The following is a 17109-nucleotide window of genomic DNA, read 5'->3' on the forward strand; positions in this document are numbered from 1 at the left end:
GGACAGACAGCTGCAGATGACGCCATCGCTGAGGAATCCATCACTGGCTGCTTCACTGAAGTGTGTGTGTGTGTCTGGAAGCATTTTGCAGAGCTGAATTCTTTCAGTTTTATTCCTCAACAGAAGAGGCGGAGGTCAAACTGCAGGGTGCCCCCCCACCTGCTGTTAAGGAAGGTTTCCATGGCAACGCTGTGGAACCAGAAACAAACAGTGGTGAGGAACCGCAGCAAACGCTTCCACTGGGTTTATTCCATTTTGGATCTGGTCTCCCGACTGACGCCATCCGTCTCTGCTGCACAATAAGCTTTAGTTCGGCACCGACGTTACCCAGAGACCCCGGGGGTCACAGGAACCCGCCCCCCTCTGTGTACATGTCCACAGAACTACGTTCAGCTGTAGTCTCATCTACATTTACAACGTTTTTTTGAAAGTGTTTTGTGGTTGACTGGACTGTCTGCATGTCACGTGTTCATAAAGTTTGTCTGCGCTGACCCTGGATGAGGTCAGAACTGGACCAGATGTCCTCACAAAGATTCATGGTGTGGCTCGGGACCCTCTGGTGGGCCGCTGCCGGTGTGAATGGAGGCCCAAACAAAAGCTGAATGCAGACCAGCTGCTGACCTCTGACCTGCTGCTGGGAACTCCAGAGGACGTTCGAGGGTTTCAACGTTTCTGAAGCAGGGACTGAACCACTGGATTCTGTTGAGCTCTTCTGAAAGGAGCCATTTAAAGTTCTGCCTATTTAAAACAGCCCCCGTGAAGAGTCTTGTCCTTTGATTGGTTGGTGTCTCCCCTGGTGGGTGTGGCCTATGCAGAGACATAAGTAGCTGAAGCTGAAACTTCTCTTCACCCTGGCAAGATGGTGGCCGATCCCACGTGTGCACAACCTGCATCTGGATGAGGTCGTGACCTTTGATATTTAAGGACTGTAAACAAACATGTTAGTCAGCTGAGACACGAAAACAGTTTTTAACAGCAGGCGTGTGGCGTGCATGTGCTCGCGCGTCACGCGTGTGATGAAGGTTCCTGGTCACACTGAAGCTCCCAAACACTGATGGACTTCATCAGGTCAGCTGACGAAAACAGCGTAAAGGGGAGTGTCACTTTTGGAGTGGGGGGCTTTGTCTCAAGCCCCGCCTCCCAATTATTTGCATACGTCACTGGTGTTCGCTGTTCAAGCAACTGTGACTTTAATTGAACGCAAATGTGTGTTTTTGTTAAAAGTCACTTTCCCAGAGTGGCTGACGTCATAAAGCGCCTTCTTTCATCTTCACGTCTTCCCGCTCCAGTCGCGCGCTCCTCCGTCGCTGCGCGCGCCAGCTGCAGTTTCCAGCTGCGCTCGTGAAGCTCAGTTTCTCCTCCGGTCTCCTCCGTGAGTCCTCCGGTCCCGGCGTGTCATCAAGGATCCAGCGCTTCTTCCCGGGTCTCCGTCGCTCGAGTCCCTCCGTTCGGCTTCGCTTTGCACTGGTGGTCGGGATCAGATGGGCTCGGGGGTCCTGGTCCCGGTTCTGCTGTCAGTCATGTCTGTTGGACTTGCGGCGGCGGTTCCGGATGTTCAAGGTAATGAAGTTAACTTGCTGAAGACTCATTGACGTGAAATATGACGTCACTCGAATTTGTTTCCGTTGAAATGTGTGAAGCTGCGACCACCCGATCAATAATCGATCAGGAACCTTCAGTCGCACCGGCTTGTCTGATTCTTGAATTTCCAGCAAAACAAAGACATTTAGCAACATGAAATGATTGACAGCTCATCAATAAACAATACGTGATAGAAGGTTCAGGTAAACTTCGATCCACGCTCATTTCCAACTGTTTTTAAAGGAAACTTTATTGAAAAAGCTGATTTGACAGAAATCGCTCATCTGAGATGTTCAGACTAATAACAGTTGTGTGTTTCACCTGTCAATCAAAGTCAGCTGACACATTAAGGGCTGCTAGCAGAGGCAGGTGATTATGGTTAAACTGAGGCGGCGGTGACTTGTTCTGCCCGAGTTTCATTGGATGAGGACTTCAGCAGCCATTTGACAAACTCAGATTGGACGGAAAGGTTGTACTTCCTGTGGATGATCAGCAGCAGGACGGAAGACGTGAGTGGACTGATTATCAGCTGCCATGTTGTTCTTCCTCTGTGGTGTTTCACAAGGTCCAAAAATATGCCCTTAAACCACCTCAACTTTCACAATAAAAGCCTGGAGATTATATTGTAGATTGATTGACCCTCATGTTTGTGTTACCATGGTAACTGCCAGTTATCATCCAGCCCTGTCAACACCACCTGTTACCATGGTGACATCTGTCTGTCTCTTCGTCTTCAGTGATTGATGTGTTGAGTCTTCAGGACTCGAAGCAGAGCCTGGCGGCGGTGGAGAAGCTGGCAGGCAGTCTGAGCGCGCTCAGTGACATTTACATAGTGTCGACATTTCGGCTGCCAGCGAAGCTGGGCGGAGTCTTGCTCGGGCTCTACAGCAAACAGGACAACAGGAAGTACCTGGAGATCGCTGTCATGGGGAAGATCAATAAAGGTATCCATTCAAACTTTATTCTGTCCTGATCCTTGCAATAATTAAAGGTCACGACCTTTACAATTCTGAGTGGCGTGGGATCATTTAAACTCAGTGATGTCACTCATCAAGTCCTCAACTGAGATGATTGTTATCATAAAAGTAATAACAACAAGAAACAAATTTGTAGAGCACCTTTCAAAAAACAAGTTTGCACGGCGCTTCAGACATGAAACACATTTACAGCCGCCTTGATGACATCATCACCACTGATCGATCCGCTTTCGCTGTGATTCCAAAAAGGGCTCAAAGGTTTGGGAAAGGAACTGTAACTTCTCTGAGGGACGGGAGGATTTAATTTGGAATTTTATTTTATTCCTCTAAACTTCAGCTCAATATTCACCATAAAATACAATGCAAGCCAACTGTGATCGGCCGTCTGTTATTTATTTTTTTACTCATTGATTTTTTTCAGCACAAATTACCAATCGGTGCAAGGTGGGCGTGAAGCCTGCGCAGGCTTGTACGGAGGTCCAGCCCTCAGCGTGTCGTGACACTCCTGACGTGCAGGGCATGCTGAACGTAAAAGTCATGTTGGATCCACAAGAAAGAAGCGTTGAAAGCAAGATTGTTAGGGTCAGTAGCAAAACAGAAGAAAGACTAAATCCATCAAAGGGAGATGTCAGAAGGTCTCTGGAAGAGGACTTTCAGGTAGAAAGTACAAGTTTGCTCAGATGCTTTTGAAATGCAGGCTATGATGTAACAGAGCTCAGCCGTGGGCTCAGTTCCCTCCAAAGCTTCGGGCCTCTAAAGGGAATATTAACCTGGTGCCTGACGCTGGCGCGCATGGTGGACGCTGGTTGTTGCTGCGATGGTATGTTTGTATGTCTGATGTGGAAATAGAGATGTTCTAGGAAGTGACCAGAAGATCTTGTTACCTATAAATGAATTTATGGACAAGTAAACATTTTGTTTGTATTCACTTTATCAATAGGAAGTAAGTTATTTTGTTCAAAAAGGGGCATATCTACTGGAGTGAGATATCAGTCGCAGAAACTTCCTCTGTATGAGTTGTAATTTTCTGAGGTCGGGGGGGAAACGCCGCCGCCCAGACGATATTACAGTGATTGATAAAAGGAGACACAAAACTATGGTACAAGGTTCGATGAGCTGAAGAGTGAATTAAGTGACAAACGTTCCTCAATAAACCAAGCATCTTGGCTGACCTTTGGGAGACTGGGCCAACATGGTTAGACCACTTTAGACCACTGCCACTGTTGACCCCTACGAATGTGGTTTGTTGAACGAGTACAATTTTGGCGTTGTTGATATCGATCTTAGCTTGCTCTTAAGGATAGAATTTATTGGTCTTGCAAAAGAGCACAAAGTTTCTTTTTTTTCCCGTTGAGAGACAGCTTGTTCAGTTGAATCCATTTCTCTACAGTAGATAATTCATCATTAACGTTTTTGATCAATGAGCTGAAATCTTGGTGTGAAGCTAAGAGTTTAGTGTCATCCCCAAACCGTACTGGACGGAGATTTCTCCATGATATGGCCATGTCATTGATATCGATTAGAAATAACAAAGGACCCAGGGTTGATCCTTGGGGAACACCATGCAAAATCTTTGATTTTTTTTAGAAGAATAACAATTAAGGTACACATTGTTCTCTGTTGATGAGATAATTCCTCGACCAACTCAGGGCTGCATTCTCCACTCCGTATCTTTGAGTTTGGCAGTAAGGATATAATGCCTGACCGTGTCAAAAGCTTTGCTCAAGTCCAGGAAGACTCCAAGAGCAAATTTCCTGTTGTCCAGAGCCGATGAGATATAATTCACAAGCTGTAATAGGCCATGCTCAGTGGAGTATTTTTTTTGCAAAAGCCATGTTGGTGTTTGTATAATATATAGTGAGCCGACAAATGATTAGAGAGTCGAGAGTAGATTAGCTTTTCCAGAATTTTAGATATGCAGGGCAGAATTAATTGCTGAATTTCTTAGATCTGCTGATTTGAATGTTGGGATAACTTTTGCGATCTTTAAATCATGGGGGTGATTCCAGATTGAAGCGATAAAGAGAGGATGTGAGTAAGGAGTTGGATGATGACGTCTATGGTCGCTTTAATGAGGACACTTTTAAGGCCATCTTGTCATTGGGCTGAGTTCTTTAATGTCGTGATGATACCACAGACTTCCTGTAGGGTTGGGGATCAAGCGTTTGGAATGGAGAATTCTGGCCCTTAATCATGATACACGGATTTATATCAGATTGCTTGATGTTGGATGCCAGTTTAAGGCCAATATTTGCAAAAAAGTCATTGAAGCCATTAGCAGTATCATTTGGGTTAGAGAGAATGTCCTTGTCATTTATCTCCATGGGAACAGTTGACGGAGAGTTGTTTCGGTGCATTAAGTGGCTGATTCAGATTCACTTTATTGTCATTGTAACGAGTACAACGAAAAGCTAAGGTGTAGGCTTTCCATTGCAGAGAAAATATATAACTATAGAATCGATATGAAAACAAAGTGATGAACAATATACAACATACAGACTTGTGATGAGGTTATTGTCATGTCATTTGTAGCCTCAGTAAATTGATGAGTAGAATTTTTTTCTTTGTTTTCTTTACGAAAGCTGTGAAGTGATCTTTGCATTTCCTGTAAGTTTAGGTTTCAATGTTAATGGGGGAGGGTTTGATATGAATTTCCTATGAAGTTTATTTTATTTGCGGGAGAGTTTCTTTAACTCAATTATATCTGTGGTTTTCCCTCAGAGGAATTATATTTGTATTTCTTGGTAATCAAGGGAAAGGAAACATCAAGTGCAAAATTGAAGAGCTTTAAAAATAAATGATAAGCTTTAAGTAGGTTTTTCAACATAAGAACCCAAAAAGTTATGAACAGAACCGGAGACAAAGGGCAGCCTTGGCGGAGTCCAATCCTCACTGGGAAGTCCGACTTACTGCCGGCAACGCAGACCAGACTCTCACTCCTCTGGTAGAGAGACTGAACGGCCCTTGGTAAGGGGCCATCCACCCCATACTCCTGGAGTACCCCCCACAGGATTCCCCTGGGAACACGGTCGTAAGCCTTCTCCAAGTCCACAAAACACACGTGGACTGGTTGGGCAAACTCCCATGCCCCCTCCAGCACCCTAGCGGGGGTGAAGAGCTGATCCACGGTTCCACGGCCAGAAGGAAACCACACTGCTCCTCCTGGATCTGAGGTTGGACTATCGCCTGACCCTCCTCTCCAGTACCCTGGCATAGACCTTACCAGGGAGGCTGAGGAGTGTGATCCCCTGATAGTTGGAACACACCCTCTGGTCCCCTTTCTCAAAGATGGGGGGCGCCACCACCCCGGCCTGCCACTCCAAAGGCACCGCCGCCGATGTCCACGCAATGTTGCTGAGACGTGTCAAACGTGCTCACAACAGCCACCTCAGCAGAACATGGCCCATTCTGACTCAATGTCCCCCACTGCCCCTGGAATGCGGTCAAAGCTCTGCCGGAGGTGGGAGTTGAAGATCATCCTGACAGGTTCTTCCGACAGGCGTTCCCAGCAAACCCTCACTACGTGTTTGGGCCTACCAGGTCTGCATGGCGTCTTCCCCTGCCACCTGATCCAACTCACCACCAGATGGTGATCAGTTGACAGCTCAGCTCCTCTCTTCACCTGAGTGTCCAGAACATGCGGTTCAGCCATATTGTCTCTGTAAGAGCTGAAGTTCAAGAATCTGTTATCTGTTACCTGCTGTGTCCTAATGAAAGACTTGAGAAAGTGGCAATCACTTTCTTTGGTAAAGGAAGTCCAAATAAGGAAACACAGTTAAAGATAAACAGGTAGAATTTAGAGAAACGACTAAGGTGAGTCAACGGTGAGTTTGTTCTCCAGCTTCGTGTCCCAGGCTTGGTTCCGTCTCTGTTTCCAGAGACGGGTGTTGTCTTCGCCTCCTCGTGGCCGGATCGTTCCCATCAGCTCTCACAGCTTCAGACTCCTTCACTCAACTATGAACTTGAACTCCTCCTGAGGCGTCGGGAGCTCATCTGCTGCTTTCCCTCCCCGTTCTTGTTTCACTGGGTGATTTCCCAGGACTGCGGTCCGCCTCTGCTCTCCTCGCACACTGCAGCCAGGTAGTGGAGCCCTGAGGCTCTGCCCCCCCCCCCCCAATCCATGGCTCAGGTGTAATTCTACATCATTCATTTACATTGTTGTAGCATTTCTGTGTGACCATGTGACTTTAACATCCTCCTAAATCGTCTTGGGACCTTTGACCAACTGTTCTTTCATAACCACACATGTAGGAAACAAGTCCATGTCCAGGTCACCCACCAGTTCTTTGTGTTCTCCTCCAGTTCTGGTACGTTTTGTCCGAGCTGATGGGAAGGTTCACACCGCCAACCTGCAGAACGCCAACCTAGCAGATGGCCGTAGTCACTCCATCATCCTGCGCCTCGCCGGCCTCCAGCGTGACACCATGAGCATGGAACTCTACGTCAACTGCCGTCTGGCCGACTCCAGCCAGGGCCTGCCACCGCTGGTTCATCTACCCCGAGAGGCAGAGTTGGTGGAGATCAGACACGGACAAAAGGCATATGCTCGCCTCCAGGTGAGCAACTGACCTTCAGACATGTGTGCCAGCCTGACATGTGCTTTAAATAATGATGTCACAGTCAATTGGAGCTGACCAGCGAGTGACATGGATGCTCCAGTTCTTACGCTCTGAAGCCAAAACATACAGCTAGTATCTCAAAGAACATCAACTGTTTTAAATCAATGAGCTTGCAACCGAACACTCAGGGTCCTTCTGTGACACACAACATGGGCGTGGCAACATCACTGGGGTCGGCTGGAGAGTCGGCATTTGAGTTGTGCTTGACGTGGTGTGTGGTCAGCCTGCACACCTCAGCGCATACCTGTGTGTAGGGGTCCTCCGAGTGGGGCTGAGCAAACTAGGCTAACATCCACAATGTTAAGCTACCTGCTCTAACATGAAGTTATCATCTACAGTGTTAAGCTAGCTGCTAGCTGCTCTAACATGAAGTTATCATCTACAGTGTTAAGCTAACTGCTAGCTGCTCTAACATGAAGTTATCATCTACAGTGTTAAGCTAGCTGCTAGCTGCTCTAACATGAAGTTATCATCTACAGTGTTAAGCTAACTGCTAGCTGCTCTAACATGAAGTTATCATCTACAGTGTTAAGCTAGCTGCTAGCTGCTCTAACATGAAGTTATCATCTACAGTGTTAAGCTAGCTGCTAGCTGCTCTAACATGAAGTTATCATCTACAGTGTTAAGCTAACTGCTAGCTGCTCTAACATGAAGTTATCATCTACAGTGTTAAGTTAGCTGCTGTCACATCAGCTCACTGTTTAGTAGCAGTGAACATCTCCAGACTGTTGTTGCATTGTTAAATTAAAATGTCTACTTTCCTGTTTCTACTCATGTGAAGCACACATGATGTGACGACATGATGTCACTTCAGAAACTTTTTACTTTTTTTCACTCAAAGTAATTGCATTCATTTTGATGCAAGAACCATTTTCTGTTGTATTTTTGCGAAGATATTTATTACCATGCTTATTCAGTCATAAATGTGTGTCATGAAATCATATGTTTTCTAACATGTGACAGTGGAGGCTACTTATGATGTTAAATCATCTGATTGGTTTGTTGGTGTCGTGAAAGTTGTTGCATTGAGGATGTGGAGTAACGTCATAATTTACTCTTCATTCCCTGAACTGACGACCATCACTGTTGAAGCCGTAAGATCACATGACGGTTGAGTGTTTCTCTGCTTCCTGTATGTCAGGGGGCGGTGGACTCCCTCCGACTTGCTCTGGGGGGTAGCGTTGCTAAAGCCGGCGCTCTCACTGACTGTCCCTTTCAAGAGGACTCGTCATCCTTCAATTCAGGTCTGAATCATCACACCAGCAGGCGGCGCTGCGGCCACAGCAAATCACACACACAATGAAACCATCTGAGTTTGGGGTTCCTGTAATGTCAACATTAGAACCTGATCCAGGGTCAGTCATGTGACAGGCTGGTGTGGCCTCACAGGTAACGATGTCATCAGCTGCTACGGGACTTGTTTTCTTATTGATTTGCAGTTTTATGCACCTGAAATTACAACAATCACCATGACAACCACTGTCGATGCCTCCAGTGGTTTTTGCTGAACGTACTTAAGTATGATGGAAAGAATATTGACCCATACGGACATTCACTATATATCATTATTATTAATATCAATTATTATATCAAGTAATATTATTATTATTGTTGGCGATGAGTAAGACTTGTGCTATTTTTTGTGAAACAAAACAACAAAAATGAAATTCAGTTTCTTCATTTTTCTGGGGATTTTCCCTGATCAGCTACAAACAGATCTCAGACCAGCTTCAGCCACTCAAGTCAAATGATGTCAGACTTTACTGATACACAGTGTCAGCTTATCGTGGCCGTCAGATGACCTTTGAAAATAAAGACTTGGACGTGTTGATTAGGACGTGAGTGGCGTTGACGGTTTTGATGACGACTGAGCGACTCGTGCTAATATTGACGAGTCGTTTGTGTTTCAGTGAGCGGTGAAGTCAACTCCATCTTGGGTGAGTCTCCATCCAATGTCCTGATCAATGATAAGCAATAATTAGCTGATCAAATCAGTGACGCTTGGCCCCCTTGCTGCCTGTCAGGTGATCACACCAAGGCTCTGATTGGTCAACTAATCATCTTCAACCAGATCCTGGGAGAGCTGAGACAGGACATACGAGAGCAGGTGAGACAGATTGGCAGACAGGTAAAACAGACAGGTGAGACAAACAGGTGTCCAATGGTGTGTGTTTCGCTGCAGGTGAAGGAGATGTCTCTGATCAGGAACACCATCCTGGAGTGTCAGGTGTGCGGTGAGTCAGAAGCTTCATGGTCATTCTAGCATCCGAGGACCTGATTGAGGACATTGGTCTGTCTGTCGTCAGGCTTCCACGAGCCGCGCTCTCGCTGCTCGCCAAACCCCTGCTACAAGGGCTCCATGTGCACAGAGAGCCAGCACTACCCTGGATACACCTGCGGACCGTGCCCACCTGGAACCACCGGCAACGGAACGCACTGTCACGACATCGACGAGGTGACTGCTGCGTGACATCATCAGCATCGTTAACTGACGATAGTCGTCAATCGCTTCCATGGCAAAGCAGCATGAAGAACAGAATTATGACGACATTTGAGCCCTCAGCGATTGTCTGAATTACAGCGTGGCGGTGCGAGTGGCGGTATGCTAATGCTCATGCTAACAGTGGCCGTCCCGTGTGTCTGCAGTGTGAGCTGCAGCCCTGTTTCTCTCCGGACGCCTGCGTCAACACTCTGGGCGCCTTCAGCTGCCAGCCATGTCCTCCGGGCCTATGGGGGGCGCCGTTGACCGGTAGTGGGCTGGACTACGCCAAGACACACAAGCAGGTCTCACACACACTTGCACACACATGCATATACAAACACACACACACACACACTTATCATATATGTCACCATGCGTGTGCTTCAGGAGTGTGTGGATATCGACGAGTGTATCGACCTACCAGACGCCTGCGTGCACAACTCCGTCTGCATCAACACAGTGGTGAGTTCATGCCATCGCTCAAATTGGGCCCCCCTGGGCTGAGGATTTCCAGTTGTGGCCCATGTCAAGGGTTTTTCTAGCGTTTGTCTGTGACCAGTGACCAGTTTTCTGACTGGTTTCCATGAAGATGACCTCCATCTGCCTGCTTGCCCTGTGCTCCATTACATGACATGGAAATGATGTCATTGCACTCAAACCTGTCTTTCCATCTCCCAGGGCTCCTTCAAATGTGGTGGCTGCAAACCTGGTTTCCTCGGTAACCAAACTGCGGGGTGCTTCCCCAGGAGGTCGTGTGCTGCGTTGACCTTTGATCCCTGTGACACCAATGCCCACTGCACCATGGAGAGGAATGGAGAAGTTTATTGCAGGGTGAGTCTGTGAACGCCATATCGATGCTCCGCCAGCTAGCACTCGTCTTGATGCGCATGCGTGTTGAACATATGTATGTGCACATGCTCAGTGTAACGTAGGCTGGGCGGGTAACGGCAACACATGTGGCGTGGACACGGACATCGACGGTTACCCGGATCGCTCACTGCCTTGCATGGACAACAACAAACACTGCAAACAGGTGAGACACTTCACCCTCAACCTTCATTCATTCTGATTTCAGTGAGACGGCACATCAGTTTGACATGTGATTGATTGGTGGATTGATTGATGGATTGATTGACTGGGTTTGTGTCCACCAGGACAACTGTGTCTTCACCCCAAACTCAGGACAGGAGGATGCCGACAATGATGGAATTGGAGATCAGTGTGACGAGGATGCAGACGGAGACGGCATCAAAAACGTGGAGGTTAGATAGTGTGTGTGTGTGTGTGTGTGTGTGTGTGTGTGTGTGTTCAGTCAACCTGTCAAGTTGTCATGTCCCCTGTTTTAGGACAACTGCCGTCTGGTCGCCAACAAAGACCAGCAGAACTCGGACAGCGACTCGTTCGGTGATGCCTGTGATAACTGTCCTAACGTCCCCAACAGCGACCAGAAGGACACTGACAGCAACGGCCAGGGAGACGCCTGTGACCAGGACATCGATGGGGACGGTAGGAGACCTTTGAGCGCCTTCATCGCCATCTCACTGTTGTTTATCAGACGCCGCAATCATGTCACTCTGCGGGTGGTCGCTCATTTGTTGATTAGAAAGACGCATGAGGTCACAACAGTGTGTCTGTTTATGTGTGAATAACAGAGGAGGAACATGAAGGTGAACCAGATTATGACTGCACTTTAAATCACCATCATGTATCATTGCTGACTCAGCGTGTTTAGTCGCCACAGTTTTTACCTGGCCAGGCAGCAACCACAGCCTGCAGGGAGGAAACCCCTTTATTTGTTGCTGTGTAGATCGACTCATCCCCTCAGTCTGTCGCTGATATTCTTAGTCCTGAAGGAATTACACTCTTGTTTTGGATGATGTCAGGTGGTGAGCTGGGAGAGAGAGAGATCAGCTGATGGTCGAGAGACATCAGACTTGATAAGAGAGCGCAGCAGCAGCCGGCGTTACTTGTCTCACGTTTATCAGAGATTAAAGCAGGAGAGAGTCGACTCAAGATGCTTGTCCCTGACCAACCGAACCACCAGAGATGTTTGATGCAGCGGCAGTAGTTTCCCTCCATGAGCTGTTCACACCATCACACGCTGTCATACGAGCTGCCGTCCCCCCACTCAGCGGCGGGGTTTCCTCTCTTTGATGTGTCCCAGGATGCATTGGGGACATGTACGTTCACACTAATGAAGGAATGTGGCCACACGTGGTCCAGACCACTGCTGAACGTGGCTTCGGTGATCAGATCTCAGGACGCACAGCTGGTATGAAGGCTGCTCACTGGTGATCGGATCTCTCCGGACCGAGCTCAGTACCAGGGGTGAACGGGTCTGAGATGTCCCAGAGAGGCTGGACGAGCTGGAAACAGGACACTCCTCGGTCCACCATTGTGTTCTAATGCTCTGAGATGAATCAGCTCAACACTGTGTGTGTGTGTGTGTGTGTCTGTGTGTGTGTGTGTCTGTGTGTGTGTGTGTCTGTGTGTGTGTGTGTGTCTATGTGTGTGTGCTTTTGTGTGTGTGCGTGTGTCTGTGTGTGTGTCTGTGTGTGCTTGTGTGAGTGTGTCTGTGTGTGTGTGTCTGTGTGTGTGTTTGCGTTTCTGTGTGTGTGTGTGTGTGCATGTGTGTGTGCCTGTGTGTGTGTGTCTGTGTATGTGTCTGTGTGTGCGTGTGTCTGTGTGTGTTTGCGTGTCTGTGTGTGTGCGTGTCTGTGTCTGTGTGTCTGCATGTGTGTGTGTGTGTGTGTGTGTGTGTGTTTGTGTGTATGTGTGTGTGTGTGTGTGTGTGTGTGTGTGTGCGCGTGCGCACGCATGCACATGTAGGGATTCCAAACGTCCTGGACAATTGTCCCAAAGTTCCTAACCCTATGCAGACGGACAGAGACAGAGATGGAGTTGGAGACGCTTGTGACAGCTGTCCTGAATTCAGCAACCCCATGCAGGTGCACACACTCACTCCTGGATCGGTGATGTAACCAGGTCAAAGGTGATTTCCTGAATGTCTTCTTTGTCTTTCAGACTGATGTTGACAATGACCTGGTGGGAGACATTTGCGACACCAACCAGGACACGTAAAGCACACATACACACATCTGACACCCCCCCAAAACCCCACAGACAAATTGTTCACCTGTCAGAACCTGGCAAGTTTGTTGGAAAAAACAAGTCTCTTTGGTTTTCACACCCAGAACAATTGTGTGTTCATCCGCAAACACATTAACATGCTGCTAACAGGGTGTTGACTGTAGCTGCTAACAAAACCTGCTAACAGAAGCTGCCAATATGCTGCTAGAATGCTACTGTTGGGGTGCTAGCATGAACTGCTCACATGCCGCTGATGTGCCGTTGTCTTGCTGCTGACCGCTCGGCCGTGTATCATGAAGTTGGGAAGTGAGTGTCCCTGCGGTGTCATCACATAAGAAATACATCAAGAACATGTAGATAAACGCGTTGAGAGCTGATGTTTGAGAGTGAAGAGATGTTGATGGACGTCTCCTTCATGTCTTTAGGGATGGAGACGGTCTCCAGGACAGCAGAGACAACTGTCCCGACATCCCCAACAGCTCCCAGTTGGACTCTGACAACGATGGCCTTGGAGATGATTGTGACCACGACGATGACAATGACGGCATCCTCGATGACCACGACAACTGCAGACTCATTATCAACCCGAACCAGAAAGACTCAGACAGTAATGCGATAATGCCGTACATCTGTCTGTTTGTCTGTGTGGCCTACCTGTCTCACCTCTACATGTCTGTCCTCAGTGAATGGTGTCGGAGATGTCTGTGAGAATGACTTTGATAACGACGCTGTCATGGATTCGATCGACGTGTGTCCTGAGAGCGCTGAGGTCACTCAGACAGACTTTCGAGCCTATCAGACAGTCATTCTGGACCCAGAGGGCGACGCCCAGATTGACCCCAACTGGGTGGTGCTGAATCAGGTGAACATCTAATCAGTGATGTAAGATTTGAGCTTCTGAGGAGGATGCAGAAGAGTTGAAGTTGGGTCAAGTCCATGGTTCCAACACAATGCTAGCATGGTGCTAATTTGAAATGCTAAAATGCTGCAACGCACTGGTAGTGGGAGCTGCTAACATGAACTGCCATCTAAATGTGAAAATGCTGTTAAAATGCTGCTTACATACTGCTAACTAGCTAACATAATGCAAAAGGGAAATGCTAACAAAATTCTAATAAGCATTTCTAACACACTGGTAGCAGGTTCCTCTAACATCTGTCCCATCCAGTCATACCAGCTCAGGAGGGGTTGTCCTCCATCTTGTCAGGGTGTGGCCTTATCCAGAGATGGAGATGAACCACTACTGATGTGAGGGTGTGTTTGTGTGCAGGGGATGGAGATTGTCCAGACCATGAACAGTGACCCAGGTCTCGCCGTTGGTATGTCCTCTTCTCTTCCTCTTTTTCATTGGTGGAGCTGTTTGCATGTCGAGCTATTTTGTCCTTCCCTCTTTTCCTGCAGGCTATACAGCGTTCAACGGCGTTGACTTCGAGGGGACGTTCCACGTCAACACGGTGTCTGACGACGACTATGCTGGCTTCATATTTGGCTACCAGGATTCTTCCAGCTTCTACGTGGTCATGTGGAAGCAGACGGAGCAGACGTATTGGCAGTCGCTGCCCTTCCGAGCCATGGCCACACCCGCCCTGCAGCTCAAGGTTCTGCTGTTCTCACATCCACATCTCTGTTGTGTCTGTCAGAGTTTGTGGCGGGCGGTTCGATTCTGTCCAGACTGTAGAAACAAGATAGTGGATAAACAAACAGCAGTCTTTATGGGCTCTGCAGGCGGTCAAGTCACGGACCGGACCAGGAGAGTTTCTGAGGAACGCTCTGTGGCACACTGGAGATACACCTGGAGAGGTGACGCTTCTCTGGAAGGACCCACGGAACGTTGGCTGGAAGGACAAAACCTCGTACCGCTGGCAGCTCAGTCACCGGCCGCAGGTGGGCTACATCAGGTAAGACTGAATCGGACCCGCAGGCTGGTCGAAGCACACGCTAGACAGCATATAGACACCTTCCCAGGTCCCAGTGTGCCCGTGTAGTACCAGGCTGTACCATTCCGTACTGTGCCTCCTCTCCTTGTTTCTTTACTACATTCTTTCCCCTCTGAAGCGTCTCTGTGGCCTGTGTCCTCTAGTCCTTTTGTTCTGGTCTCCATGGTGACTGAAATCCTGGCCAGCGTCACCCGGCAACTGTTGATATGCAGATGAGAGAGAAGAGAACTCGACAACGATTCACGCCTTCACGATTCCCCGGACAGAACTCAAACACTGGTTCAGCACAGTGGCATGATGGGTGGTAGCGAGGGCGAGGGTTTATGGCGGCCTCTACGTTGTTATCAGTCCTCGCCATTTCTCCTTGCTGCATCTCTGTGAACAGACGTCTCAAGGACATGTTGTGATAGCCAAGCGCGTGTTCGTTCTTTGTGTTTGTGTGTGTGCTTTGTTCGTGTAGCGATGAATGTGTGACATCACACAAGGACGACCTGCCCAACACCAAATAGTGATTTGAAGCTAAATATGATGAAACATCTGAAAAACTGGTTGAGAGCACCATGAAATTTATCACATGATGACATCACAAATGAGGCTGCCATGGACACGTGGGAGGAGTAGCAGGGACTGTGTCCCTCCCACTCGCTGTCAGAGCTGATCATTGTTGGTCCTCTCAGCTAAGAGCTGGAACCTGCGGGAGGTCACGCCGGAGGGGTGTGGTTCGCTACCTGGTGGGACCAGAAGTTAACATAAGGAGCGCTTGGTTCACTGCCTTGTGTGTTTGGTTTTCGTGACTTCAGGGTGCGGCTGTTCGAGGGGATGGACATGGTGGCGGACTCCGGCGTTGTGATTGATACCTCAATGAGGGGCGGCAGACTTGGTGTCTTCTGCTTCTCTCAGGAAAACATCATCTGGTCAAACCTGCGTTACAAATGTGACGGTACGAGTCCTCATGCTGTTTGTCAAGATGTCGTCTGATCGATCTGTTTGATCAATAATGTTATTGATGTCAGTGCGATATTCATGATTGATGTCTCCATGGTGGATTTTGATGCTGTTGTTATCGCTAGTGTTCTTGTTGACGCTGTTGACCTGTTTTTGTTGGTTCTTTGGTTTCAGACTCAATTCCTGAAGACTTCCAGGCTCATCGCAAACAATTTCTGATGCACATTCAGGTGTGAGAACTGCAGGTGTGTGTGTGTGTGTGTGTGTGTGTGTGTGTGTGTGTGTGTGTGAGAGAGAGAGAGAGAGAGAGAGAAAGAGATGGATTTCAGGTACCAGAACAACAGTCTGGACAAATACGGATGACATCACCTGAACACAGGTTCAAAGGTCTGGGACTCATTCCCCTGCTGCCTGACAGACGTTGGACAGGGCAAACGACCCATGGGAGCACTTGTTCAGCCTTCAGCTCCGCCTGCTAATAGCAACCTTCAGTGTGTCAGTCCATCTTAACAGTAGAAGTTCAGTTATGGATCTCCAACCTGCATCATTTTTTATTTCATCGACACCGCATCATCTCATGAAGGCCACGGTGTCTTGGTCATGACATCATCACTACCGTGTTGTGTGGGTCATCACCGTCGGTCTGACTGTGATTTAATGTTGTAAATGGATCAAACTGATGCTGAAAGAACAACATCATGGTGGTGATTTGGACAAAGCAAGGAGTCATGATTGGTCAGGTCTGTTGTCATGACAACTGTCAAAATGTTGTTTTTCTGAGTGGAGTTCTGATCAGACAGGAAGTTGAATGCAGCGTTTCTTTTTTAACTCACCTGCAGAGAAAGTGTTCCACCTGTGTTTGTCCTTGTTGACACTGATGGAGATGCGCTCGCTTAAAGAGGGTTTCGCCTCCGTTTCTGACTGACCTTGAACATCAGGTGATGGCCGTTCCCTCTTGTTGTCAGCAGGACATATTGGCGTCTCTGCCGTGTTCCGGTTCACTGGTGTTCCTCCAGTTATTCATTTCAGAACCATGTTCCTTCATAATTAAGATCTTTGATTGTGGAGATACACTTGTGGATTGGACCACAGTGATGATGTCAGCGCATGCTAATGTTAACATGAACAAACATGTTTGAGTGTATCTTGAAATCTACATATCTTGACTGAAATAAACAGCCGTCCACAATCTTTGCTGGTCTGGTGTTTGTGTTTCTAGTTGTGCGTTACTTTTCATCTCCACCTCTGGATGTCACCAAAACCGCCACACTGACCCTTTAATGAGCCAGTCAGTGGAGGATTTCTTCTTCTTGCACTGACTGTAAGGCAGCCAGGTCACCACATCAAACCTGCTGTTGAAGGTGTGTGAGTGTGTGTGTCACCAAACCCCAACCAAAGTTCTGTCCTGACTGTCCAAGTAGAGCAGGTCCAGCACCTCCCTCCTTCAATGAACCTCCACCCAACAATTCTCCATCAGC

The 17109-nt window shown here is 47.9% G+C and overlaps 1 protein-coding gene across 3 annotated transcripts; it reads left to right on the forward strand.

Annotated features, from left to right (window-relative positions):
• Positions 1-1117: 1117 nt before the first annotated feature.
• Positions 1118-15951, forward strand: thbs3a (thrombospondin 3a). Of its 3 annotated transcripts, XM_086217470.1 has the most exons (24): positions 1446-1784; positions 1916-2090; positions 2319-2525; positions 6861-7114; positions 8319-8421; positions 9088-9114; positions 9202-9284; positions 9360-9411; positions 9484-9632; positions 9824-9961; positions 10047-10121; positions 10338-10490; positions 10582-10692; positions 10814-10921; positions 11006-11165; positions 12489-12607; positions 12684-12736; positions 13175-13356; positions 13433-13611; positions 14020-14068; positions 14151-14347; positions 14475-14647; positions 15487-15626; positions 15806-15951. In XM_086217470.1, exons 3-24 carry the CDS (start codon positions 2507-2509, stop codon positions 15865-15867), a joined length of 2586 nt encoding a protein of 861 aa, XP_086073596.1. In that variant the 5' UTR covers positions 1446-1784; positions 1916-2090; positions 2319-2506; the 3' UTR covers positions 15868-15951. The 3 variants fall into 3 exon arrangements, with proteins under 3 accessions (XP_086073595.1, XP_086073596.1, XP_086073597.1); XM_086217469.1 differs by lacking the exon at positions 1916-2090 and having other exon boundaries at positions 1118-1560; XM_086217471.1 differs by lacking the exons at positions 1446-1784; positions 1916-2090; positions 2319-2525 and adding an exon at positions 6520-6638.
• Positions 15952-17109: the final 1158 nt, after the last annotated feature.

The sequence above is a fragment of the Aulostomus chinensis genome, chromosome 11 (genome assembly GCF_037954235.1).
Source record: "Aulostomus chinensis isolate RoL2024-O1b breed Wild chromosome 11, RoL_Achi_v1.0, whole genome shotgun sequence".
NCBI lineage: Eukaryota > Metazoa > Chordata > Actinopteri > Syngnathiformes > Aulostomidae > Aulostomus > Aulostomus chinensis.